Source organism: Hevea brasiliensis, chromosome 8, assembly GCF_030052815.1.
Source record: "Hevea brasiliensis isolate MT/VB/25A 57/8 chromosome 8, ASM3005281v1, whole genome shotgun sequence".
Classification (NCBI taxonomy): domain Eukaryota; kingdom Viridiplantae; phylum Streptophyta; class Magnoliopsida; order Malpighiales; family Euphorbiaceae; genus Hevea; species Hevea brasiliensis.
In genome coordinates, this window is record NC_079500.1 from 5,409,778 (window position 1) to 5,434,091 (window position 24,314).

The following is a 24,314-nucleotide window of genomic DNA, read 5'->3' on the forward strand; positions in this document are numbered from 1 at the left end:
GTATTGCAATTATACAATAAATTAGTTTTGTAAAATTATGATATTATCAAAGTTGATTTCTTTGGCATAATTTACATAATGGTACCAATAAAATAACAAAAAATCTGAAGAAGATTAGGAGGAAAACCCAAAAATGGTACTGTTGAATTTTTTTGTCTTAGAAAAAAGGAAAAATTACACAAAAAAAAATTAATATATGTATAATGATTTTATTACACCCTTTAATTGTGATAAAACGAGTTTCACGTAAATCTCATCATAATCAATAATTATAATGAATTCCATAAAATAAAAATTCAAAGGAAAAGGGAAGGAGTGATATCCTGATGCTGAACCCTTTACTACTACATTATAGAATTAATACTTAAATAGCCATGGAAAATTCAAATATTTTAATCCTAAAACGACAATTGGCGTGGAAAGATTGAGCTCTTTTCATAATCGTGTTTGACACTTTGATACAAACAAACAGCTTAATAATTATTTAATTAACGTGTTTAACGCTCATAATGACATTTTTATTAACCCTTTAAAAGATCTCTATTTAATTATTATTATTATTATCCTTATTTGATACTTCATTTTATTTATTATTTAATTGCTTGCTTTATCGATCGTGTTTGACATTTTGTAATATCCTAAGTGCTAGAGCCAAGACTTACTTCTTAAACGTGATTGATACTCTCTTGTAATTATTATTAATAACAAAAAAAAATATCATAAATATTCAGATTTTTTATACCAAATAAAAAAAAATAGTCTATATTTTATCCATTTAAATTAATTTTTTCCTGCGTTTTAGTTTTTGATTTTCATTAGTCAATGGTAGGTGCAATTAATTCAAACCTCAATAAATAGAGTGTAATTGTTCAAAAAAAAAGTATAAAGTACAATTATAAAAAAAAATAATTAAGGGTGCATTTGTAATAAGTAAAGTTCTATGTTTAAAAATTTCCTATTATACAAAAATCATACAGGTTGAGGGCTAGAATTAATTGAAATTTTTTTTAAAAAAATTATTTAATATAAAATATAAAAATAATAATTAAATATTGTAAATACTATGAGATATTTAAATGAAATATTTGCTAACTAATGTAAATAAATAAAATTAAACACTAATATCTTATTCTAATAAAATTAACTAATGCAAACCAGATCACACCTATAAAGTCAAGTTAATTATTGCTGTTAACATCAAATTATCAATTTTATTTCTTTTCAAGTAAAGTTTGAAGAATGTGTTCATATTAATTTATTCTTGTGGACAAGGCAATCTTGTGCCTATATATTCCAATTAAATGTCTGTTAGCAGCACTACTATAAACTTACACAAAACAACCCCAAAAAAATGAGGAGCTTAAATGTACTCTTTCCATTTTCTGTGAAATGCATTGTCCTCTTAGTCCTTGTGTGGCTAAACTTCGGAGTTCCCTCCACTAATGCTGCAACAACCGGTGGTGGGAATGAGACAGATTATCTTGCTTTGTTAAAATTCAAGGCAACGATTGTGCATGATCCCCAAAATGCCACGAGTTTGTGGAATGATTCTGTCCATTTCTGCAACTGGGAAGGCGTCATCTGTGGTCGCAGACACAAAAGAGTCACCCTCCTGGATCTTCATTCTAAAGGCTTGGTGGGTAATTTGTCTCCTTATATAGGAAATATGAGTTTCCTTAGGGAGATTTGGCTACAAAACAACAGCATCCAAGGTGAAATCCCTTCTGAACTAGGCCGTTTGCTCAGGCTACGAATTTTAGATCTTGAAAACAACATTTTTGAAGGGAAAATCCCATCCAGCTTGTCCAAATGCTTGAACATCAAGAGACTTAGATTAGATAACAACGTGCTGTTTGGAAAAATTCCGGTGGAGCTCGCCTCTTTGACCAAGCTTGAACAGTTTTCAATTCATGTAAATTATTTGAGCGGGGGCATACCGCCATATTTGGGAAATTTTAGCTCACTTGAAATTTTGTCTGCTGGTGACAATTTCTTCGGTGGAAATATTCCACATTCCTTTGGTCAACTCAAGTACTTGTCATTTATTGAACTTGCAAGCAATAACCTCTCAGGTATCGTCCCTCAAACCATTTATAATATTTCCTCCGTCGCTACATTATCTTTGGCAACTAATTCCCTCCATGGAAGTCTCCCATCGAATGTTGGCCTCCTTTTACCTCATCTTTGGGAATTAAATATGGGGAACAACCACTTTTGCGGATCCATTCCATTGTCATTATCCAATGCCACCAAACTCCAACTAATTGATTTAGGGGATAACAAATTCACTGGAAAAGTACATGTTGATTTTGGAGGCCTGCAACAACTTCTTTGGTTAAGTTTGAGTGAAAACAATCTCGGAAACAAGGGAGATAAAGATTTGGATTTTATCACTTCTTTACTGAATTGTAGCAATTTGAAAGTTTTAGATATAACCAGCAATCAGTTTGGAGGAGTATTGCCAAATTTTGTGGCCAATCTATCTTCATCCCTTGAATGGCTAGGAATGGGGTACAATCAAATACCTGGACGCCTCCCTCGATGGTTATCCACGCTTGTTAGCTTATCGCATATCCATTTCGCTCATAACCAAATTACAGGCAATATTCCCGTTGAAATAGGCGCGCTTCCTAGATTGCGACGATTGTTGCTCCACTCTAATAGACTATTTGGACCAATTCCTTCATCTATAGGGAACTTATCACAATTGATGATGCTTTATTTGTCCGATAACCTTTTACAAGGCACCATTCCCTCTAGTCTTGGAAATTGTAGAGAATTATTAGTTTTGCACCTTTTTCAAAACAACCTTAGTGGCTCCATACCTAAACAACTTTTTGCTTTCAAGTCTATGTTGTTTTCCGTAGCATTAGATCAAAACCATTTAAATGGATCTCTCCCCTCAGAAATTGGAAATTTATTCAATTTGAATGAATTACGTGTTTCTCAAAACATGTTGTCTGGTAAAATTCCAAATGACCTCGGTCGGTGCAATAGCCTTGAGTCGCTTTCCATGTACAATAACAACTTCCAAGGTAACTTGCCTCCATCTTTGGCTTCTTTGAAAGGTCTAAGAGATTTTGATCTGTCTCACAATAATTTCTCTGGTGAGATTCCAGAATACCTAGAGAAATTCGCATTGGAATTTGTCGATTTGTCTTTCAATAATTTTGATGGTGATGTTCCCACTAGAGGAGTTTTTGCAAATGCTAGTGCAATATCAGTTGCAGGAAACAGTAGGCTCTGTGGGGGTATACCAGAGCTACAGTTGCCAAGATGCCCTGTTGAAGCAACAAAAAGAAGCAAACTGCGTCTCGTCAAAATAGTTGTGATCATCATCTCATTTGTTTTTGGCATTGCTATGCTTTCAACTGCCATTTATTATGGGTTCAAGAAGAATAAAAGGGAGCAATCACCTAATTCCTTGCAAATAAGGACATTTCAGAAGATATCATATGAAATGATTCTTAAGGCAACTGATGGGTTCTCTTCAGCAAATTTGATTGGTGCGGGAAGCTTTGGGTCTGTGTATAAAGGCACTTCTGTGGAGGATGGAGCAATCTTTGCAGTAAAAGTACTCAACCTTCAACAGCGGGGTGCTTCAAAGAGCTTTTTAGCCGAGTGCAAAGCCTTGAGAAATATACGTCATCGAAATGTTGTGAAGATAATAACGTCTTGCTCCAGTATTGATTTCCAAGGAAATGATTTTAAGGCACTTGTTTATGATTACATGCCAAATGGGAATCTAAAGAAGTGGTTACATACAGACCGAAATGATGAACAACCAAGTCTAAGCCTTCTGCAGAGATTGAGCATTGCCATAGATGTTGGGAATGGGCTGGATTATCTTCATCACCATTGTCAAAAGCCAATTGTTCATTGCGATCTAAAGCCAAGCAATATTCTTCTTGACAATGATATGGTTGCTCATGTTGGAGATTTTGGGCTGGCAAAGTTTCTTCCTCACCTGATGAATCCAACTCAAAGCAGTTCAATTGGAGTTAGAGGAACAATAGGTTACGCAGCTCCAGGTGGTTGTGATCCTTTTGTATCATATGTGCTTTCTCATCTTTACATTACATTTATTTATTTACTTTCAAAATCTATAAATCATTTTTTTTTTCATTTTTCAGAGTATGGATTAGGAAGTGAGGTATCAATGAGTGGAGATGTTTACAGTTATGGAATCCTATTATTAGAGATGGTGACAAGAAAAGAACCCACTGATGATATTTTTGTAGAAGGTCTTGGCCTTCACAACTTTGCTAGGATGGCATTGCCCAACCAAGTGTTGGAGATTGTAGACCCAGTTCTTTTACAAGAAGATGGAGGAGGAAATAACAATGAAGGTCCAACACAAGCAAGAAATGACAGCAAAGTTGAATGCCTAATTTGCATGATCAAGATCGGGGTAGCATGTTCCATGGAGTCTCCTCGAGATAGAATGGACATAAGCGATGCAATCAAAGAGTTACATTCAGTCAGAAACAATTTCATGCAAGCTAGAATGGGGCCATCTTTGCATCCAAGTAAGTAATTCAGCTTTAATCTTAAATTCTAATGCTTCTTCTGGAAAATGTTTATGAAAATTCAATATTTATCTTTGATGATATACATTTCTATTTGCAGCAGCTGAATGAAATTCAATGTCTCTTTAAGGCAACTGCAGTTTCAGCAAATTTGTGGCTTTAAATTACAAGAGCAAGGACTGTTGTGTTTCATGTAGGCCATATATAGTTATCTGTGCTTTCTGTTTGGGCATAAACAAAGAATAATTAGATGGTTTTGTTGGTACGTTCAGTTTGAGTGAACTAAAATAAATTGATAATGTAAATTATATAGCATTTTACTCTTCCATCTAATCTTTTGCAAAAATCAGCCAATATTTGAGTGAATCAGTTGTTTACCCGTGGACAAGGCCATTTAGGAGCCCAATGGCCTTGGGGGAAGTAGCCTAATGATTGACTTGAAGAGAATTGTAATTTGCAAAATCAGCAGAGAATTGCAGACTTTCAGTCTTTCTGTTTCTATTTCTCTGGTTTGATCAACAGCGATTGTAGCATATAATCTTTTGATTCTTCCTATATAATCGAATGCAATTGTTTTGAGTCATTTGGTATGAATTATCTAAATGGAACGCTCCATTAAATCAATAATTAATTTTAGATTTTAGATAAAACTGTATTAAAATTGAAAAAAATTAGGTATAAATTATCAAAATTAAAAGAACTATCATGTTTAAAATAATAAACCATCTTGTATAGAAATGCAGGGGAGAGCTTTCCTTGCACTTTTGAAATGCCTGCTCCATGTATTCCTTGTGCACCTGAATATCTTATTTCCTTCCTTCCATTAATGTCATAAATTATGAAAAATTAATTTAATCCTTAAATTTTAAAAATGTCTTACCACACTCACATTTATTTAATGAACTTGTAAATTAGAAACGCAAACATAAAATTGTTTGCAGTATTATATGAATATTTAAACACGATTATTCTCAAAAATTTAAGACACTACACATAAGTGATATGTCAAAAAAAATTATATTTATTATATTTTAGATGTAATATAGGTGCAATGTCTAGGTGCAATGTTTCAGATCTAAAGTTACTTAAATCCTTTGTCTCTAAGAAAATTATCATCAAATGCTATCCTTCTCATGCTATGTAGCAAATTTATATACATAATGTATCTGTTTATTTTCATAGGAATTTAGTTACAGACTTCTATATATGTGCATTCAGTAAGATTTCATACAAATTTCATTCTATTTCTAAATTTAGTTTGAGAAGTTCAAAATCCTATTGTGGAAATAAAGAAAATAGCTCATTTCGATTGCTAAATATTTGCTTTCATAAGAGTTATGTCCATTTGCCTGTTTGGAAAACTCTTAATCTACTGGAAATGAGGAGATATTATTGCAATTCTTATTTTTCTGATCTCTTTCATTATCCTTCATCACTATCATTTTTTGTCATCCTTAGCTGCTTGCAGGTTGCATTAAAGTCAAACATGGGTATTCTAAGGCATTAGACTTGGTTCAAGAACTGAAGTATAATGGGCTGCAGATGGACAGCGTGATGTATGGGACACTTTTGGCAGTTTTTGCTTCAAATAATCAATGTGAAGAAGCAGAGAGTTATTTTAACCAGATGAGGATGAAGGTCATTCGCCTAATATATTTCATTATAGTTCTTTACTCAATGCTTACTCTGCTGTTGGAAACTACAGGAAGGCAGAGGAATTGGTGCAAGACATGAAATCTTTGGGGTTAGTACCAAATAAGGTATGTTTCTGGTTTATATTGCAATTATATATTAAGGTGTCACTATAACTATATTTGTATTTTCTCATATTCAGTGTATATAGGTGGATTTCTATACTTGTTTTAAAGCTTAAGTTTTCATCCTGTTGTCTCACATTGGCTTGGGATATGGTGTTTGAGTTATATATAAAACTTGGGCAAATCTTCTCTCCTTGAGCTAGCTTTTGGGGTGGAGTTAGGGCCAATCCATTTTCTCAGAGCCTACCTTGCTTCAATGTTGGGTCATCCGCAGATCTGTTTGCCTGCAAATTTCACGCTCTAGATGTTCATGTTTGGGCGCGAGGGGATGTGTTGTCCCACATTGATTTGGGATAAGGACTTTGCGCTAAATTTAAGACTTGAGCTGGCTTTTGGGTTGGAATTAGACCCGGTCCATTTTATCTACACATGCTTTTATAAATGAGCTTAAGACTGGTTTGTTCTAGTGTCTCTGGATTGATGTGGGTCTGAATCATAGCAACACTTCGAGGAAAAAAAAGCAAATTATGGCCCTTGTCAAAATCATTACTTGTATCAGACCAAGTGATTGGATTATATCAAATGCTCTATAATTTCTAAAATTTTTGAAATCTCACTATTTCTTGAAGAGAAGACACCTATCACTGATGGCTTCTCCTTGATTCTCAGCATTCTTGTCCACTTCTTTCTAATTATTACATTCGCATGCAACCTCACATAGGCTATTCAACCTTATCATCCTCTTCATGGGTAGGTGCATAAACTTGTTACCTGGGTGTGCCAAGGCTCGCTGATTTATAAACATGGAAGTTGAAATTTGTAGTCCATATTAACAGTTCTTGGATGGGCAAAAGGTGGCAGAGTTTTTTTTATCATCCTTACTCCCTTGGCAAGTCAGGCCTTGGTATGCTAGACATAATGTTTTTATTTGTGGAACAAGTTTGGGTGAACATATCTTTCCCATATCATAATGCTTTTGTTGTAGTTGTGGTGAAGCTTTTAACACAAACTACTCAATCGAGGTCACAACTCACTATGGTTCTTGTTCTAGAACATCCTTTTACTTCTCCTATCCTTCATTTTTTCTTTGTTATTTGGCACCTCCTGTTATGTCATGGGATTTAAAAAATTATTGCGGAGAAGCCAATCAATGTGGTTAAATCATGTTCTTTTATGTGCGTCTAGTTCATAAAGGCAGTCATATTGAATATTTACTTGCCTCTTTTCCCCCTCCTCATTTGGTATATAGGGTTGGTTGTTCTTCTTGATCTTTAACTGTGAACAGCTTTGAGTCAATGTTCCTTACTTTTGTTGAAAATGCTTACAGGTAATACGGACAACTTTGTTAAAAGTGTATGTTAGAGGAGGATTGTTTGAAAAATCCAGAGAGCTTTTACTTGAACTAGAAGCTTTGGGCTATGCAGAAGATGAGGTAAACTAAAGCTCAACCTCTCACTCATATTTTTGTGTGATCAAAGCTGACATTGTCAACTTTATTATAGAAAGCCAGCAGAGGCCAAAAAAAAAAAAAAAAGATTTTATGCTTTCTTGTTAGTAATTTTAGTGTATTAGGTTGGAAAAAATGCAAAGATTTTTAGCAAACAATTTTGGCTGTATAGTTTATGTATGGGTTTCTGCTTCTAGAATATAAAAAACAGTATCTGTTACTGACATGTAGTGGAATTGGAGGACTCTGTTACGTTAATATTTTAATTGTAACTTATGGTTATAATATAGAGAAGGATGCCTTATTCTCCTATTAAATGGTTCTCTTTCTCTCTTCTGCTAATAAATCCTCAAATAACTGGTGCATTGAATTTGTGTATAAACCATCAAATTTATTGACCTAAAATCTAATTTTGTGTATGATGGTTTCTTCACATTCATTTATACTTATTGCACAAGTGGTGCATAAAATTTACATATGCAAGCATTCATTCATGTTTTGTGCTTTAGCATACCGACTAGCGTCAGTTTTGCTTGTGTAGCTGTAAGCATTCTTGTGCCCCCTTTTGTCTGTACTTTTTAGCTAATCACATGAAAATTCATTTATAGATGCCCTACTGTTTGTTGATGGATGGTCTTGCCAAGGCTGGGAATATAAATGAAGCAAGATCAATTTTTGATGAAACGAAGGAAAAAGGTGTTAAATCTGGTATGTAATCTATGAGAGATTGAACCTTCTTCTGACTTAATTTGTCGTGCTTGTCCCTATTGGTGATTTTGGATGCAGTATAATGCTTGTGTAAATTTGAATGCAAACTGAAACATTATTATGCATGCATTAATTTAAACCATTTGACCATGGGATCAGGATATTCTACAATGATATTGTGAAAAGTTTCCATGTTGCTTTTTTTTTTTAAGGTGTTCCCCTGGGATTTTGTCAAACTCCTAGTCTCTGAAGTTCTGCATTACTTGGTAAATAGGGCCAAGATTAGTATTATGACAATATCAGGTAATTAAATAAATGGACCACCTGCTATATGTAGGGATGAGCATTATTCGGTTTAAACCGAATAAACCAAACCGAATCGTCTTAATTCAGTCATTCGGTTCGGTTTGGTTCAGTTCGGTTTTATATTATAAAAATTTCAGTTATTTTGGTTCGGTTCGGTTTTGAAGAGAAAAAAAACCAGTTAAACCGAACCAAATCGAATAGTTTTATTGATTTTTGAATTGATTTATTTTTATGGGGAATTTATGAATTATATGTAATTAGATATATATAAATTATTCAATTTCGTTGATTAATGGTTATTAGGTTCAAACCAAGGTCAAAATCAGACCAAATAATTTGAAAATCAAGTCTAAATTAAAAAATCAATAAAAAATCAAATCCGATCGGTTTGAACTGAACCGAAATAGAGCGGTTCAGTTCGATTCGGTTCGGTTTTTCATCTATTTTGGTTCGGTTCGATTTCTAAAATATGTAATTCAGTTTTCATGATTTGATTCGTTTTAGTTCAGTTCGGTTCAGTTTGAACCGAATGCTCACCCCTAGTTATATGGTATATATGTTGGTGTAATTAACATATATAACACTATGCCTTGGTTTTCTTTGATCTTTGACTATATTTTGTGTTTGCCCTGTGGAAGCTATATCTCTGTTGTTTTTCTTTTGGGAACTATACTAATTTTGTTCCCCAATTGCAGATGGCTATTCTCACAGTATCATGATTTCAGCATATTGCCGAGGGGGGTTTTTTGAAGAGGCGAAGCAGTTGGCCAAGGATTTTGAGGCCGAATATGACAAATATGACTTGGTTATGTTAAACACATTGCTCTGTGCCTACTGCAGAGCTGATGACATGGAAAGTGTGATGCAAACAATGATGAAAATGGATGAATTAAGAATCAGTCCTAGTTATACTACTTTCCATATCCTCATAAAATATTTCTGCAAGCAAAAGCTGTATCTCCTTGCTTACCGGACAATGGAAGACATGCATAGGAAAGGGCACCAGCCACAGGAGGTATGCCTGGTTGCCTAATTTTACAAAGCTTTGCAGACAGCTCTCATTATATTTATATATTTCCTTTGTAATACAGCTAGAGGTCTTTAATGATAATATTTAGTGTAGACATGATTGTGCATAACCACAAATATCATTTGCCAATCCATGTTGGAAATATTGAAGATGTAAAATAGCTCTTGAAAACGCAAAGAAAGGCCAACATTCTAGCCCACTCCTCTACTTGAGGATTTATCAGCACATGTCAGAATTTTTGCTTCTCCTCTCATTTTTACGAGAGCTTTGAGTGGCTTGAGATGAGGTCTCCTATGGTTTAGCACTCTTCTTTTATTAACTTGGAGAGAGGCTTACAAAATTAATGTGGAGTTCAATGACTGAATACTCTAATCAGTTTCCTCAAAGAATAGGTGACCTTTTACTGTTTACTTTGTCAGGAAGGAGCGTCAAATAATTATAATCCTATTGATTTACCATTTAAAGTTGAAATAGGATGATTATGGAAGTATCGGACAACTCATTCAATAAGTCTCTGTTTCAAGAGTATGGTATAAATTATGTTCTCTTTACACATTTCTGTTGGAATTCATTTTATTGCTTTTTGAAAAAAAGTTTAGGTGAAACAGTAATATGCATTTTGATTGGTAAATATTTTTTGATCATCCTGATAATTCATGTATTCTTCTCTTTAAAAGTCAGTTTTATTTTGTTTGTTTGGACTTCATCTAATCTATGCTGGTAATGGTGTTCACCTTTTAATTTAGAATTTATATGTTCAAATTCAACGACTGTTTCTCTGAAACTTCTATTTGCAATTATTTTGTGGGAACTTTGTTCGTCCTTGATCTTCTATCTTGGTAAAACCAAAGCCCATCCAGAGGCCTTTTCTGTTTATACTATGTTGAAATATGGTAAAAGAACCATGTGCAAAGCCCTTCATGAGAAGATTCTGCACATTCTCTTATCTGGACAGCTTCTCAAAGATGCTTATGTAGTAGTTAAGGTAAGCTATATTGTCTTGCTGCCAAATTATATAATAAAGACCTAAATTACGGATCTGAACAAAACAGGGACCCCAAGTGTTAATTGAAGCAATCAAGTTGTTCAATCTAAGTGTTATCAATGGAGGGACCTGGTGGCTGTTGAAATTGTAATTTGGCACTGGATAACTTAAAAGGATTTTGTTATGCTGGGATGAATAAATAGGTTCCTGTTCTGATCAACCAAGTGTACACCATTGAAACATATGTTGAGGCGTTTCTTGCGTTGTCTTTAGATCTGTAATTTCTTTCTTTCCTTCTGCTTGTTCTTTTATTTTTATTTTTTATGGCCTACTGTTTGCTAAAATAGATTTTTGCTTTTTCAATATCTTTACATTCCAATCAGTAGTTTTGAATGCCACATTAGCAATTCCTGGTGAGGCTCGACTGTTTAGAGTACCAGAGAATTTTTCAGGTCTTTGGTTTCCTCCATAAATACCTGCGCTTGTTTGGTTCATATCCCACGTTTTAGGTCATCATATAATTTACTCGTGTCTTTTATATCATTGTATATGTTCTTCAATGTTGCAATTCATTGTTTCTTTACACATTTCTTGTCAGGACAATACTGAATTGATTTCGCAAGCTGCTATAAAGAAGTTTGCAAATGCATTTATGAAGCTCGGTAATATCAATATGATAAATGATGTTATGAAGGTTATTCATGGTTCTGGATACAAGATTGATCAGGTAAATGCTGATGAACATAGATGAATATGTTTCTATTAGTTTTTATTCAAGCAAAAACCTTGCTAGTAGTCTTTTAGTTTCTGTTCATAATGTCCTGATGAACTCATAAAACAAGTTTGGTAGTGAGGAACTGAGGACCCATAGTAGGATGGCAACATATTATGAGATTTTGAACACTCAGGGTATCAAAATATGCAATTTCCAGTCTATCAGATTGAGAACAACTTGTCAGTTGAAAAATTGAAAACCTCCTGCGACTTGTTTTTCCCCATCTTCAACAAAATTAGAATTCAGAAATAATCCATCTTGGAGATGCCTCATGTGGGATGCATGTTTACTTTCTGTGAACATCTAAGGAATATTAATATCAAGTGCTTGCCTGTATGTTAAGATGAATTTATAGCTTTTGCTTATTAAGCAATGTCATCATGAAGAATTAAAATGAAAAATGGATTGAGCTGAAATAGAGGGGAAGGGGGAAGAGGGTGGGGGGATTATATGTGTGCAAGGGAAAAAAAAAGGAATAAAAGGAAAACAAAGAGGAAAAGCTCTTGTAGATTTCTTTTTTTTTTTTTTTTTTTTTTTCAAATTCTCTGCCTGAGTATGTTGCCTTTTGTAGTTAGTGCTAAGCATGATTATTGACAATCATGTCAAAAATTCGCCTAGAACTGTATGAAATTGCAAATTTGTACTTGGATGTGCATTTTTCACACATGGCTGCATGCAGGCAGACAAAGCAAAAGGTTTCTCAGAATTTGCATTTCCCTAAAGTTAGCAGTTGCTCAACTTTGAATAAATATGGTTGCAGAATGGCTTGTTAAAAAAAAAAAAAGGTATTGCATGTACTAGCCCAAGCCCATCTGGCATGAGTAACTTGAGAAAATGAATTTTAAGCCATTGCACTCTCAAATGGCTAGGCCAAGTTACGTGAGTTGTTCTTGGGCTATCTAAAGCTTCAGCTCTTCTTTGCTCTACTGATATGGGACTCAAATCTGGGGTATCATATTGAATTTGGATTTAAAATGTAGACACCCCTTCTTTGATTTTGCTTCATTATCCTATGCAGTGAGTGCATCACAGCATATTCATTTTTTGTTTCTTCAATTTTTATCCAGGAACTATTTCAGATGGCTATATCACGTTATATTGAAAATCCTGAAAAGAAGGACTTGCTTCTTCAATTGCTGCAATGGATGCCAGGCCAAGGTTATGCTGTTGATTCCTCAACAAGAAACCTGATTCTTAAGAACTCACACTTATTTGGTCGCCAGCTCATTGCTGAGATCTTGTCCAGGCAGCAGATGATGTCCAAAGCCCTAAAATCTCACTAGACAAAGGATATGTGAATTTGAAACTAAAAGACTTCCAGGTAATAACAAATTTTATGTTTATTGTTTCCTATGATAACTCAGCACTTGGAGCTCGTAGGATTAGCGCACAACATATTTGCATCTCAATTTTCAGTTTGGGTTACTGAGACATCTTTGTTTTTTATAATTTGAATATTTTTTAACGTTCTGATTAGAGCAATTTTGACAGGCTAGGCAACTCGAATATTATCTGATCTGACCATAAATGTATATGATCAGATTGGATTTTTTGATCCTGTGTATTATAGGTATCTTTGTAATTGTTATAGCAGCTACACTTGGCAAAAAAATTCCCTTTGATAGTTTGGCCAAAAGTGACTTAACAGTGAAGCGCCCTTGAAGCAATTTTGGGCTCAAGCATGCTATTAGAAGGGTGTTTTCATCTAATGCAGCTCCAAAAGCAGCCTCAAACATTCATGTTATAGGTTACCAAAGTTTGTATATGTTCTAATTTACGTAGTGCAAACTCTTTGCATGATGAGGTGGTTGCACAATTATGTAGTGTTCTAGAATCTGATATGAATGCCAAGGGTACAAATATGTACTTAGGAACTAAGTAGAGCACATGCATAATGCTAGGTTGGTGATCTGACTAGGTGTTCTCCATTGTTATTATGGTCCTTGCGTTATGGTGTAGAGTTTATCATAAATGGGAATCACTTATGTTGCATTTGGAATGCATACATTCTCAAGTTATGGTGTTGAAAGGATACCCTCTTACTACTGGGTCCTGGGTTTCTTACATTTCACTCATTTTTCCCTCTTAGTAGAGTTGGTTAAAACCAGATACTTGGTGTTTCTCTTGCTGGAATTGATGATTCCATCCCAAGGACTATAAAAGGTTGGGAGACTCTTACTTCATGATCTCATTGCCTAACATATCTCAAGTTATTGACAGTTGGAGTTGCAGAAGGGAGCTGGGCTGATGAGATATTGAAAGAATTAAGATTTCCCTGGGTTATTAGCTGAAAATGGTAGGGCTGCCCTAGGTTTAGCCATTCATACATTTTCTTTGTGCTATTTCCATCTTTTTTTTTTGTAGATGAAGGGTATTTGTAACCATTATGTTTTGGAAGATACAATTGGGCAGCACATTTCCTATTATAGAGGAGCTTGGATAATCTATGAGGAAAACAGATTGTTGTTGGATCATATATGTATATTAGCTGCTAAATGAAAATAAAGATAGGCATGTTGGATCAAATATTTTACGATGGGAAAATTACTATTTTATCCCTTCATATTTAATAAAATTGAATATTTTGTCTCTATTTTGAAAAATACATTAATTAGTCCTTTTATTTTCATTTGATTTACTCTTTAGTTTCTCTGATCATTTTAAGCATTAGCATGAATTTCATTTACTTCTTGTAATTTGAAAAACATAGCCATATGGTACCTTTAATTTTTAAGTTTTGAATTATTTACTTCTCGTAAAACTAGTTGCTCTTCTTGAATATATTGACTAATAGAAATTTATAGTAAGACTAAAGAGTAAACGTAATAAAGATATAGAGACTAATTAATATATTTTATAAAATAAAATAACTAAATTATTAATTGTATTAAAATAGAAGATTAAATAACAAATTTCCCTTTTATCTTTTAATTTACTAGTGTATTTTATATAGCTTCGAGTTTGCCTTGTTTTGCATACATCCATGTGGGCTGAAAAATATTTGTGCCGCTGATGAGTATGCAACTTCCTTTATGCATTATCACATGTATTTGAAGTGTTGGGCCTTAGCCCTTAACGAAATGAGGTAAAGAATATATTAGTTGTAATATTGAACTATATGTTTATTTTGAAAATTTTTTACTAATCTCAAAAATAAACAAAATCCAAATAAACAAAATGCTGAATAAACATCATAAATATCCCATAGGTAAACTGCGGAGTCTCTACAGATTTCAATAAAAACTTAAACTGTTCAATAAACCTAACTAATTATTAACCCGAGAAAACATGAATTCGGGCATACCATGAGAACAAATCAAGGTTGTCCCTCTCCAGAAAATGGACTAAATATTTGGATCAGCTACAGAATTCTACTGATCTGAAACAGATAACAGACAGAGAAAACGTGGTTTGAGCTAGATGCTCAATGAATGATAATTATAGCACATAACGGAATAGGAACAGGCAGACGCTTGATTAATTTCACAATGAATTTTCTATTCAATAAAATCATGCTCATGCTGTTAAAATCATTAATAAAATAACTTCATAAAACATAAATATATAAAGGAAATTCATTTAATAAAAATTTTATGGTACAATGCACCAGAGTGATGATACCCACATCACCAAAGGCCAGATGGTAAGCGCGCTACCAGATATTAGATACCTTCCTCCTCTTTCACAGATATCAATGCATATGATACTAATGCAACCGATAAACTGCAATGATGCATGACTCGACAATGCAACCTAATACCGTGATAGTCCACACGGTGGGGCCAGATAACAGAAACAGATACTAGGCACAGGTACCAATTCAAAACAGAAAATCAATTTATACAAATCAATCAAAATCAATAAAAATTTCCAGATAGCAAATAATAACTGATAGTGCAATTCTAATAGTGTATTTCAATAGTTTCAGAGAGTCAATAAGATCAAATCAATTTCAAATCAATTCAGTGTAACATATTGGTAAATTTTATAGTCAAATATCAATCAATATAAATACATTAAAGGCCTGTTCCCGGAATCCTAACGGGTCTGATGCAGAGATAGTTGACAAAATCAATTATTTAATCAAAATCAAAATAAAATTCAATAATAAAATAAAACTCTAGAAAATCACATATAAAATTATTGTTAAAATATTGATTTAAAATTTCATTTAATAACAAACTTAATGCTAAGAAATTTTAAAAGGGACTAAAACGGTGCCATGTACTATGATTACCACTCACCTGGAACCTCCAAAAGAATAGCTAGATTCAATAAAAGAGAGACAATTTCAGCTGACAGAATGAATATTTGAATCTCTTACATATCCAAAATATAAAAGAAAAATATTAAATAATAATAAAATAAAATAATTTTAATATATATATATATATATATATATATATATATATATATATATATATATATATATATATATATATATATATATATAATCTAAATTGAAGGTTATTATCTCACAGTAATCATGATCAACCCAATTCAATACTAATGATCAAAGGAAAAAAAAATTTTCTGGAGTAGTTGTAACAAATCAAGGAAAGAAAATAAAATCAAATTCACCCATTATTGAATAAAGAATGAGAATTTTTACCTTGAAAACAGAATCGAAGGTGATGAATAGAGAAGTAAAAATTTAGGGATTCTCTACGCACATCATATTATAAATAGTAAATTTATATATATATATCAAATGTAAGGGCCCGGCCCACTAGTGATATTGTCCGCTCTGGGCCGAAGCCCTCACGGTTTTTAAAACGCGTCACTAGGGGTTACGAACCGCCAACTTATAAACCCAGCATCTCTCCCGTGTTTTGCAGATGTCGGATTTGCCTAGGGTGTTACAATCAAATATAATGGCCTGGCCCACTAGTGATATTGTCCGCTCTGGGCCGAAGCCCTCACGGTTTTAAAACGCGTCACTAGGGGTTACGAACCGCCAACTTATAAACCCAGCATCTCTCCCGTGTTTTGCCGATGTGGGATTTGCCTAGGGTGTTACAATCCACCCCCCTTATGGGACTCAGCGTCCTCACTGAGGTTTGCCCCACCATCGCTCAAGGTTGCACGCGGAGCGGCTCTGATACCAACTTTGTCACGATCCAAAATTCTGAACCGTGACCGGCGCATAATTTAAGTATTCTTAAATCATGCAAGCCTTATCAGAGTATCTTGAATGAATATATTGTCACTTACTAATCTCAAAAATAGATAAAATCCAAATAAACAAAATGCTGAATAAACATCATAAATATCCCATAGGTAAACTGCGGAGTCTCTACAGATTTCAATAAAAACTTAAACTGTTCAATAAACCTAAATAATTATTAGCCCGAGAAAACATGAATTCGGGTATACCATGAGAACAAATCAAGGTTGTCCCTCTCCAGAAAATGGACTGAATATTTGGATCACCGCGAATTCTACCGATCCAAACAGATAAATGCAGAGAAAATGTGGTTTGAGCTAGATGCTCAGTGAATGATAATTATAGCACACAACAGAATTGGAACAGGCAGACGCTTGATTAATTTCACAATAAATTTTCTATTCAATAAAATCATGCTCATGCTGTTAAAATCATTAATAAAATAACTTCATAAAACATATATATATAAAGGAAATTCATTCAATAAAAATTTTATGGTACAATGCACCAGGGTGATGATACCCCACATCACCAAAGGCCAGATGGTAAGCGCGCTACCAGATATTAGATACCTTCCTCCTCCTTCACAGATATCAATGCATATGATACTAATGCAACCCATAAACTGCAATGATGCATGACTCGACAATGCAACCTAATACCGTGATAGTCCACACGGCGGGGCCAGATAACAGAAACAGATACTAGGCACAGGTACCAATTCAAAACAGAAAATCAATTTGTACAAATCAATCAAAATCAATAAAAATTTCCAGATAGCAAATAATAACTGATAGTGCAATTCTAATAGTGTATTTCAATAGTTTCAGAGAGTCAATAAGATCAAATTAATTTCAAATCAATTCAGTGTAACACATTGGTAAATTTTATAGTCAAATATCAATCAATATAAATACATTAAAGGCCTGTTCCCGGAATCCTAATGGGTCTAATGCAGAGATAGTTGACAAAATCAATTATTTAATCAAAATTAAAATAAAATTCAATAATAAAATAAAACTCTAGAAAATCACATATAAAATAATTGTTAAAATATTGATTTAAAATTTCATTTAATAACAAACTTAATGCTAAGAAATTTTAAAAGGGACTAAAACGGTGCCATGTACTATAATTACCACTCACCTGAAACCTCCAAAATAATAGCTAGATTCAATAAAAGAGAGACAATTTCAGCTGACATAATGAATATTTGAATCTCTTACATATCCAAAATATAAAAGAAAAATATTAAATAATAATAAAATAAAATAATTTTATATATATATATATATATATATATATATATATATATATATATATATATATATATATATATATATATATATATATATATATATATAAGGTTATTATCTCACAATAATCATGATCAACCCAATTCAATACTAATAATCAAAGGAAAAAAAATAATTTCTGGAGTAGTTGTAACAAATCGAGGAAAGAAAATAAAATCAAATTCACCCATTATTGAATAAAGAATGAGAATTTTTACCTTAAAAACAGAATCGAAGGTGATGAATAGAGAAGTAAAAATTTAGAGATTCTCTACGCACATCATATTATAAATAGTAAATTTTTATATTTATATATATATATATATATATATCAAATGTAATGGCCCGGCCCACTAGTGATATTGTCCGCTCTGGGCCGAAGCCCTCACGGTTTTTAAAACGCGTCACTAGGAGTTACGAACCGCCAACTTATAAACCCAGCATCTCTCCCGTATTTTGCCGATGTGGGATTTGCCTAGGGTGTTACAATCAAATATAATGGCCTGGCCCACTAGTGACATTGTCCGCTCTGGGCCGAAACCCTCACGGTTTTAAAACTCGTCACTAGGGGTTACGAACCGCCAACTTATAAACCCAGCATCTCTCCCGTGTTTTGCCGATGTGGGATTTACCTAGAGTGTTACAGACATCCCCTCTTTATAAATGACCAATTGGATAACATATAGTTTTACAAGAGTGCAATTATAAAACCAGTTGCCAGAAATGATTTCCTTATGAGTGCATAAGGCCTCCTAAAGTATACATGTTGCACACAACCCACAAGAGGGAAAAAAACTTAAAAGAAAATATATAACTTGGAAGACAAATAGAAAGATTCTATCAATTGTCTATATATCTAATTCATTCAGAAACTTTCATCATACCTACCTTTAACTGATTGGTTGAACAGAAACTGCCACAAACTGATTGTCCTAGTGTACACATCAGGCCAGTTGCTTATGTCTTCCACATCATCTTCTCTAACTTTGAAATGGTATAGTTCCACTAATTTTCCTGGAAATGGAATACAGGATCTACTCTGACAATAAATGGTCAGGTCAAGCATCAATGACTTCGCTGGAGAGTTATTGTCCTATCTTCCATCCAATTAACATAAAGTTCACAGTTTTAATCTGAAGTTTTTCGCAGGATGATTTAAGCATGAAATTTTTTTTCCTACAGGGTTAATTTAGTACTCTTTCAATTCAAATTTCCATGGAAATCATTAATGCGAGGTTGGAGATGTTAAAAGGGGCGAAGCAGACAAGATTCAACTCTAATGGATTGCTAATTCCGTTTTCTGGCTGGACTTTAAAGAAAGTTTCAAAGCCAAACCATTAGAACTCTAGTGAACGAAGGTCAGCAAATTTCTTGTTTCTCCTCTTCCCCTTCCCAAGCTACTCTCTTCAATGGTTTAGTCATGTAATCCCTCAAATTTCAAAGGGATTTTATCAGCAGGGGTAAAGGTGAGTGTATATCTTCTTTCTCTTATCTGTCACACAGTTACGTACACTGCAGAGCTCCAAGGAAAATTAGAGCTCCAAGGAAAATTTGCATTGGAATATGTCAATTTATCTTTCAATAATTTTGATGGTGATGTTCCCACCAAAGGAGTTTTTGCAAATGCTAGTGCAATATCAGTTGCAGGAAACAGTATGCTTTGTGGAGGTATACTAGAGCTACATTTGCCAAGATGCCCTGTTGAAGCAACAAAGAGGAGCAAACTGCGTCTTGTCAAAATAGCTGTGGTCGTCATTTCAATTGTTTTTGGCATTACTATACTGTCAACTGCCACGTATTATAGGTTCAGGAAGAAGAAAAGGGAGCAATCACCTACTTCCTTGCAAATAAGGTCATTTCAGAAGATTTCATATGAAATGATTCTTAAGGCAACTGATGGGCTCTCTTCGGCAAATTTGATTGGTGTGGGAAGCTTTGGGTCTGTCTATGAAGGTACATCTGTGGAGGATGGAGCAATCTTTGCAGTGAAAGTACTCGACCTTCAACAACGAGGTGCTTCAAAGAGTTTTATGGCGGAGTGCAAAGTCTTGAGAAATGTACGTCATCGAAATCTTGTCAAGATAATAACGTCTTGCTCCAGTGTTGATTTCCAAGGAAATGATTTTAAGGCACTTGTTTATGAGGGCTTTTGACCAAGAAGGTGTAATCGAAAATAAAATAATACTAAAAAAAGGTGAGGTTGAAAATATTTACCAAAAAGGGGTGAGTTACGCTGAGTTGGAGCGGGACGCTAATTATAATAGCGTTTTTAAAGTTCAGACGCTATTTATAATAGCGTCCACATCAAAAATTTCAAAGGAAAGCTGGACGCTATTCAAAATAGCGTCCAGTTTTTCTTTAAATAATAAAAAATTAATTAAAAAAAAATTTAAAAGTTGGACGCTACTTAATTATTTTATTTTATATTTTAAATAAAATATAAATATTATTTTAATAAATAAAATTATAATATATAATATTATATATTATAATATTTTTATTATAAATATTATTTTTTAATTTAAAATTAAATTAAAATTTAATAAAATAAAAAATTAAAATTAAAAAAAATAAAATAATTAAAAAGATTTAAAAAAAGTGGGACGCTACTATAAGTAGCATCCGACTTTTCTTTAAATTTTTAATTATTTTATTTTATATTTTAAATAAATTAAAAATATTATTTTAATAAATAAAATTATAATAACTAATTCAATATAATTCTAAAACTAATTTAAATTTACTTATATTCAAATTTACTCAAAAACAGTAATTATATTGAATTAGTTATTATAATTTTATTTATTAAATTAATATTTTAATTTATTTAAAATATAAAATAAAATAATTAAAAATTTAAAGAAAAGTTGGACGCTAGTAGCGTCCAACTTTTCTTAAATCTTTTTAATTATTTATTTTTTTAATTTTAATTTTTTATTTTATTAAATTTTAATTTAATTTTAAATTAAAAAATAATATTTATAATAAAAATATTATAATATATAATATTATATATTATAATTTTATTTATTAAAATAATATTTATATTTTATTTAAAATATAAAATAAAATAATTAAAAATTAAAAAAAAGTTGGACGCTACTATAAGTAGCGTCCAACTTTTCTTAAATCTTTTTAATTATTTATTTTTTTAATTTTTATTTTTTATTTTATTAAATTTTAATTTAATTTTAAATTAAAAAATAATATTTATAATAAAAATATTATAATATATAATATTATATATTATAATTTTATTTATTAAAATAATATTTATATTTTATTTAAAATATAAAATAAAATAATTAAAAATTAAAAAAAAAAGGTTGGACGCTACTATAAGTAGCGTCAACCTTTAAATTTTTTTTTAATTAATTTTTTAATATTTAAAGGAAAGTCGGAGGCTATTTTGAATAGTGTCCAGCTTTCCTTTGAAATTTTTGATGCGGACGCTATTATAAATAGCGTCCGAATCTTAAAAACGCTATTATAATTAGCGTCCCGCTCCAGCTCAGCGTAACTCACCCCTTTTTGATAAATATTTTCAACCTCACCTTTTTTTGTATTATTTTGTTTTCGATTACACTTTTTTGGTCAAAAGCCCTGTTTATGACTACATGCCAAATGGGAATCTAAATAAGTGGTTGCATTCAGACGTAGCTGATGAACAACCAAGTCTAAGCCTTCTGCAGAGATTAAGCATTGCCATAGATGTTGGGAATGGGCTGGATCATCTTCATCACCATTGCCAAAAGCCAATTGTTCATTGCGATCTAAAGCCAAGCAATATTCTTCTTGATAATGATATGGTTGCTCATGTTGGAGATTTTGGGCTGGCAAAGTTTCTTCCTCACCTCATGAATCCAACTCAAAGTAGCTCAATTGGAGTTAGAGGAACAATTGGTTACGCAGCTCCAGGTGGTTGTGATCCTTTTGCATCATATGTGCTTTCTTATTTTTACTTTATTGTCAAAATCTATAATTTTTTTTTTTTAATTTTGCAGAGTATGGATTAGGAAGTGAGGTATCCATGAATGGAGATGTTTATAGTTATGGAATCCTATTATTAGAGATGGCGACAGGAAAAGAACCCACTGACGATATTTTTGTAGAAGGTTTTAACCTTCACAACTTTGCTAGGATGGCATTGCCCAACCGAGTGCTGGAGATTGTAGACCCAATTCTTTTACAAGAAGATGAAGGAGGAAATAACAATGAAGGTCCAACACAAGCAAGAAATGACTGCAAAGTCGAATGCTTGATTTGCATGATCAAGGTCGGGTAGCATGCTTCATGCAGTCTCCTCGAGATAGAATGGACATAAGCGATGCAATCAAAGAGTTACATTCAATTAGAAACAATTTTATGCAAGCTAAAATGGGGCCATCTTTGTATCAAAGTAAGTAATTAAAGTTTAATTTTAAATTTTAGTGAATTTTCTAGAAAATTTATGAATGTTCATTACTTATCGTTGGTGATGCATATTTCTATTTTGCAGGAGCTGCATGAAATTCAATGTCTCCTTAAAGGTGACTGCAGTTTCACCTATATTAATAGGAAGTGGAAGGGAAATTTTGTGGCATCCAATTATAAGTGCAATGGTCGTTGTGTTTTATGTTCGGGCATGAACAAGGAATACTTAGATGGTTTGTATGTTCAGTTTGAATAAAATAAAATAGAATGAAAGTGTGAGCTATAATATTGTAAATCATATATGTTTGATGCATAAATAATCGTAGAATCTGACTCTTCCATTAATGATGAATGAGATTATTTAGTGATTTTAAGATTAAAGTGTTAAAAAATGAATGAACTTTTATTTAATAAGGTTAAATAAAAAATTAAGGTAATCAATGCTCAAATCAAATATTAAGATAAGAACACTCCATTAAATCAATAATTAATTTTAGATTTTAGATAAAATTGCAATAAAATTGAAAAATTAGGTCTAAATTATCAAATTTAGAAGAATTAAATTGTAATGGTAGAAAAAAAAGTTGTAATTGGACATTTTAGATTTTCTAATTAGGCCTTTTTTTTTAATTGCAAGGTGATTTGTAACTACACAAAGTATGAAATGTTACTCATAGGGCAGGCCGTTGATGGACATGGATGATTGAATTTCTCCATTTCTTTTTTATTATTATTCTTTTTTTTTTTTCCCTAAATCCTAGAAGCTCTTGCAAATGCTATTCAATTGGCTATTCATTTGAATTTTCTTTTTTTTTTTTTTTTAATTTGATGTGGCCCAACCGCAAGTGCACGGGTCGTACAAGTAATATAGAAAAGATATCGTTCCCACAAGGAGTTGTGTTAATGATTAAATTTTTGATATAAAAAGTTGACTAAATTGAACTATTTTTGAAATTAAAGTAATAAATTGATGGGTATTTGAGTATGAAATCTATATGTGCAAAATTAATAATCTATTCAACTATGTAATGATTAAACTAAAGTTGCATCAAATTGAAATAAGCAAGTTCAAGTATGGCAAAATTTAAAATGGCAAGCAATTAAATTTGATTGGAAATTAACAATGATAAAAAGGCGATTCCGGAGTTTGGGATTTCATATTCGAGCTATTTTGGGATTTTAAATTGGTTATCCAATCTCGTAGAACTTACGGGTTTTAAGGAGATTAATTCTTAAATCCTTTGAATACCCTTTCGAGTGGGACAAAGAGTGCCTTAATCAATCTAATCCTACTTTCGTGGACTTAGAGTTAATTAAGACCCATTAAGTTCTTTAATTAATCTGTGAATCCTCTTAATCCTTAGCCTATTTCTAGGTCTAAGTTAATTAAGTCCAATTTCTTGATTATCTATCACAGGGCCTTCTCCTTTCGGTGCCTCAACCATGGATTAAGAACATCACTTAATGGGATCCTATACTAAGCATGTCATTAAGCACACAAGAAATGAATAAAACTCATTAAGACCACTAAATATGGATTACCCAATCAAAATCCACAAAATATCTCAAATATTACATTCCTTACTCCAGAATCAAAGGTAAAACTACTCACTATCCATAATGTTTACAAGATATTCTAAGTTTATATGGAAATAAAGCTTTAATCTAAGCTAAGAAACAAGAAACTAAACACTAGAAATGTAGGAAAAATGTAAGGAAAGAAAGAAATCTGCAAATCTTGGTTGAAAATGATGTGGAAGGTGAAAGTGACTCTTCAACTGCTGCCTCTCCTCTTCCTTTCCTTTTCTGCTTGATGTCTCTCCTTTCTAAAATGGGAAATAGGACTATTTATAGCATTTTCTGACATGGAGCCCTAAAATGGTGTGTTCTAGGAGGAATTTT

General features: G+C 32.6%; 4 protein-coding genes across 7 annotated transcripts; all 4 read left to right on the forward strand.

Moving 5' to 3' along the window:
* The first annotated feature begins 1,351 nt into the window (after positions 1 to 1,351).
* LOC110661614 (putative receptor-like protein kinase At3g47110) lies at positions 1,352 to 6,105 on the forward strand. Of its 3 annotated transcripts, none has more exons than XM_021820285.2 (3): positions 1,352 to 4,031; positions 4,134 to 4,529; positions 5,988 to 6,105. In XM_021820285.2, the coding sequence occupies exons 1-3, from the start codon at positions 1,352 to 1,354 to the stop codon at positions 6,005 to 6,007; spliced, it is 3,096 nt and encodes a 1,031-aa protein (XP_021675977.2). In that variant the 3' UTR covers positions 6,008 to 6,105. The 3 variants fall into 3 exon arrangements, with proteins under 3 accessions (XP_021675977.2, XP_021675978.2, XP_021675979.2); XM_021820286.2 differs by lacking the exon at positions 5,988 to 6,105 and adding an exon at positions 4,630 to 5,030; XM_021820287.2 differs by lacking the exon at positions 5,988 to 6,105 and adding an exon at positions 4,633 to 5,030.
* On the forward strand, positions 6,031 to 14,063 carry LOC110661619 (pentatricopeptide repeat-containing protein At1g10910, chloroplastic). Of its 2 annotated transcripts, XM_058151063.1 has the most exons (8): positions 6,031 to 6,167; positions 6,235 to 6,289; positions 7,614 to 7,718; positions 8,342 to 8,441; positions 9,443 to 9,762; positions 11,361 to 11,489; positions 12,605 to 12,858; positions 13,630 to 14,063. In XM_058151063.1, the coding sequence occupies exons 2-7, from the start codon at positions 6,260 to 6,262 to the stop codon at positions 12,818 to 12,820; spliced, it is 900 nt and encodes a 299-aa protein (XP_058007046.1). In that variant the 5' UTR covers positions 6,031 to 6,167; positions 6,235 to 6,259; the 3' UTR covers positions 12,821 to 12,858; positions 13,630 to 14,063. The 2 variants fall into 2 exon arrangements, with proteins under 2 accessions (XP_058007046.1, XP_058007045.1); XM_058151062.1 differs by having other exon boundaries at positions 6,156 to 6,289.
* LOC131181991 (probable LRR receptor-like serine/threonine-protein kinase At3g47570) lies at positions 13,509 to 20,152 on the forward strand. Its single transcript, XM_058150607.1, has 4 exons — positions 13,509 to 13,593; positions 13,758 to 13,816; positions 13,902 to 14,016; positions 19,503 to 20,152. Exons 1-4 carry the CDS (start codon positions 13,509 to 13,511, stop codon positions 20,150 to 20,152), a joined length of 909 nt encoding a protein of 302 aa, XP_058006590.1.
* A 1,458-nt stretch (positions 20,153 to 21,610) lies between these two features.
* LOC110661620 (probable LRR receptor-like serine/threonine-protein kinase At3g47570) lies at positions 21,611 to 22,656 on the forward strand. Its single transcript, XM_058151064.1, has 3 exons — positions 21,611 to 21,917; positions 22,004 to 22,398; positions 22,498 to 22,656. The coding sequence occupies exons 1-2, from the start codon at positions 21,617 to 21,619 to the stop codon at positions 22,282 to 22,284; spliced, it is 582 nt and encodes a 193-aa protein (XP_058007047.1). The 5' UTR covers positions 21,611 to 21,616; the 3' UTR covers positions 22,285 to 22,398; positions 22,498 to 22,656.
* The last annotated feature ends 1,658 nt before the right edge of the window (positions 22,657 to 24,314 follow it).